Below are 3,890 nucleotides of genomic sequence, written 5' to 3'. Positions count from 1 at the left end.
GTCTCAACGCCGGCTAAAGTGTTCGTCCCGTGGCTTCTAAAAAACCGACTGAGATGAAAAAATTGCAGGTCATGACTCGCTCGCATCGCGCAGCTTCCTCACACAGCTTCTTCACACACTCTTGTTGACAGAGGCGCGAGTCACGTGACACACGCCTTCGCGAAATGTACTCTGGGAAATGAAGTGCGGAAAAGCAGGCCGACAAGGAAATCAAATGAGGTGCCCCAATTTTATTGCATTGCTTTGTTTTGTTTTTTTAATAATTATGTTCAAACTGCATGGAATTGAGTGCAACAATTGATGCACGAGAGAACATATGAATCGACACCTGCTTTTTCCCCCTTGTTACAAAAACACAAACAGTCCATGGCAATTGATCACGCTATAAGGCCAGGTGAAATGAAGGGTTTTCTTTTTGTTACAATGCATCGCATTGCTCTTAAAATCTGGCGGTTTATTTGCTGCTCGCAGTGAGTTCATTGAAGAAAAAAAATGGTGGCGCGAAGAGGCCGAAATGATCATCGGCATGAATACTGCTCCGAAGACTTTGTTTTGAAAGAGTAAACTACTGTAGTCTGTGCAAATATAGTGAATATTTAGAGCATTTCCACATTGCTATTAGGATTATTTATCTCAATCATTTCTCATGCAATGAATGACCCTGTCGCACTCCGGATATTTGTGGACGCTATTTACAAACATGAAGCCACGTCAGTATTGCGATACGGTGGACGATAGTACTTGTGCCTGCATTCGTGGCCATGTATCAGAAGGCAACGAGAAAACAATTAGCTCTGTCCTCGCTAAAATCAAGTCATATCATATCACTCCATGAAATAATTCCTGACCGCGAACATTTCGACATCATTACGCCAACTGTCCCGGAGTTGACCTGAAGGCTTTGTATTGATACATTTTGTTTCATCACTCTGACAGAATGCAATTTCGGTGTCGAAGGGTATTGCCGCGTGCGAGGAAGCAGGTTTGCTGTTTTCCAGCGCTTCGAGCCATATGTGAGACTGACTTTCTTAACGCTTGAATTGGACTGGCGAAAGCCAGCGTAGCGGATTAGGGGGCAAAACAATGTCTGCCACACACAACAACATCAAATATTTACAAGTACTTGTGAAGCAATAGTTAGAGAATAAGTAAATAAAAATCCAATGTGGAGGGGCGGGGGGGATTTGGAGCACTTAAAAGACATAAATACATTAAAAAGCCTTCTCTGAAACTTAAAATGTAAAATTAAGTTTCACACCGACAAAAATCATCTTGTTTTCAAAACACTCTTAATTATAGCAGAGGCTTAGGGGCAACCCTTAGTGGCCTGAAGAGAGCCTATTGTGCGTTTGATGAACCCGTTGCAGCTCTCTCTCTTTTGTACTTTTTTTTTTTTTAAACACCCAGAAGTCTCACCGTTGATGTTGCTCTTTCCATCCCTCTTCAATTGTGGTCGTGTTCTGGTGTCAAGGTGCTGTCCAGTGTAAGCAAGGTCAGAATGGGTCTTTTTTTTTTTTTTTGTTGGAAGGTCAGAATAAATAGTCCCCCTCCTTGTTTGCTTCTTGTCCTTCCTTCAGCTACGTGGCAAACTGTTGATAAAACGCCAGTTTGACCCTCTCGATGTGATGGCACAGCTTGATGGCCGGCCCCAACTTCAGGTCCATGCACTCCTGCACCGTCGGCAGATTGAGCAGGAGAAGAGCCTGTCCGTCGATCTCCTACGGGCACGAAGTCGGAGCGTTGTTACGGCAGATCGGATTTACCCCGAGGCACTTGTGCGCGCGCGTTTCCCTGTCTATCTCTTACTTGGTCCATGAAAATGCGCGCGAGAGGCGCGCAGTCGGTCGTCCTGATGAAACGAACCACATCGGTCACACTCCACTCCAGGGGGCTGGTGTCCAAGCGCAACTTTTGAGGAGGTTCTGCCTTTGACGTCTGCGGAAGAAGATCAATCGGAGACACGTGGTAATCCGAAAACTCCCGCTTAAATGTTCATCTCACAATTATTATGTTATGATGATTTTTTTTTTGTTTTGTTTTTCAAACAACGACCTTTGGTGACGGAGGGTGGTTCTCATCGTCGGAGAAAGAGGGCGAGCGAGGTTTCCGCCGCCGCCGCGTGGGCCGGGGCGTCGCGGGCGGGGAAGGGGACGGCGAGGGGGGCTGAGACTTCTCCACCGATTGTTCCGAATCGTCTTGGAGATCATCTTGCGCTTCGGAGCCGGAGTCTTCACTCAGGGAGTCGTCTTCATCAAGGTCTTCCTCTTCGCCACTGCCCTGTGAGCCGCAGACGAGAAGGTCAGTGAGGGAAGGTTTTCAAGATTTGAAAACCAAGAATAGGCTCTTCAAAAGAACTCGATCATCTATCGGGAATTGGCTTATTGTTTCACTCTGATTTTAATCGTTGATATTGATGTTTTCCGTACAGCCCTTAGGCCAGCCTGCAGTTGTTCCACCGCTCTTGAAATCAACACGAGACGAGCGGTACGTCCGGTCGCGGCGGAGGCCGGGCCGCGGGAGGAAAAGTTACCTGCGGAGAGCCGGCGGGTGTGTTATCGACGGACGTCGATGAGCGTCTCTTTTTATGGACAAAGAGCTGTTTCCTTCTCTTCCTCCTCCTCCCTCTTCTTTTCACTCCGGCCTCGAGGTTTGTGTGGCCTCCGGGCGGGCGGCCCACACGTTTGCTCTTCTTCTTCCCGTAGTAATACGCTGCTGGGAAGACACCAGACCACTGCCGCATGCATTCCAGACTTCTGATTGCCACCATTGAGATTTGAGCACGGTTGAGCATTTCAATGAAATTGCAGAACAAACGCATCTGATACCAAGGTGATCAGAAGATGAGCGCTCATGCAAAACCAAGTGCAGTGGAACCTCCAACTTTCAACAATGCCATTATTGAGGACGGATGAATGGATGTTTTCTACACTGACGGTATATAATTATATATAAACAGAACTTTCTCACACGCACACACTCACACACTTAAAAGACACGCTATTTCGTGCAGTGGTTCTTAACCTGGGTTCGATCAGACCCCAAGAGTTCGGTGAATCGGTCTCAGGGGTTCGACAGAGGTTCTGCCGTGGAGGTTAAGACATACCCGACGAATTCACATGCATCACAGAACGTGATGGGACTGTGCGTCCTATCCGCACGATTTGTCACGCCAAGTTGAGCAACTCGAGTCTGGCACCGACCAGCAAAAGTGAAGGAACACTTCTCGAATCCGATTTTTATGTTTCAGTCACGAAGGCTTCGGTGAACGTGCATATGAACCGGTTGGGTTCGGTACCTCTCACGAGGTTAAGAAGCAGCCATTTAGAGTTTGGTGAACCTAGCATATGCACATGTTGGGACAAGGGCGGGCCTTTTGAATCCTCCCTGAACTAAACTCTCACAAGGCACGCCGATGTCTGCCATGATGTCACACACGCCAACGGTTCCGACTGCGAATGCAATTTTCACACCGAATGTTCAATTTCCGACGTCAGGGGCTCAACGAGACTCAACGTCAAGGCGTGAGCACGTCTCCACCCGCGTGGCGAATCCGCTTACTGTATTTGGTCTTGGTGAGGACGGAGCAATTTTCCGAGCAGTGCTCGAGAACCATGCGAGGCCCGAAGAGGTTGGGACAGCACTCTAACTTGATGCAAGTCTTCCGGCAGAAGTCGGCCACGCGGTCGGCCGTGCGCACGATTTCCACCGTGGCTCGGTAGCTCTTTCCCTTGTATCTGAAACATAGGAGGAGCACAGGTTGACTTGCGCTTGTCCTTTGGGTCGTCGCAGCGTCACGTGTGAGGTATACGAGCCCAGCCGCGAGCCCTCGCGCCGTCGCGGCCGGCTATTCCTTCTGAGGAGCGAGAGGAGCTGTCCGCGACACGGCGTTT

General features: G+C 48.8%; 1 protein-coding gene across 1 annotated transcript in view; it reads right to left on the bottom strand.

The window, feature by feature from the left end:
* Positions 1 to 341: 341 nt before the first annotated feature.
* LOC109517753 (Scm like with four mbt domains 1) overlaps positions 342 to 3,890 on the bottom strand; it is a gene marked incomplete at its 5' end in the record, with an annotated part of 11,324 nt that continues 7,775 nt past the window's right edge. Inside the window, 5 exon segments of the mRNA XM_019873090.1 lie at positions 342 to 1,718; positions 1,807 to 1,935; positions 2,053 to 2,277; positions 2,531 to 2,709; positions 3,559 to 3,844. Of these exon segments, the coding sequence (XP_019728649.1) occupies positions 1,578 to 1,718; positions 1,807 to 1,935; positions 2,053 to 2,277; positions 2,531 to 2,709; positions 3,559 to 3,844 (960 nt within the window).

Source organism: Hippocampus comes, unplaced genomic scaffold (genome assembly GCF_001891065.2).
Source record: "Hippocampus comes isolate QL1 unplaced genomic scaffold, H_comes_QL1_v1.1 scaffold1182, whole genome shotgun sequence".
Classification (NCBI taxonomy): Eukaryota; Metazoa; Chordata; class Actinopteri; order Syngnathiformes; family Syngnathidae; genus Hippocampus; species Hippocampus comes.
The sequence above is the reverse complement of the archived record's forward strand: the minus strand, read 5'-3'. Positions and strand labels throughout refer to the sequence as shown.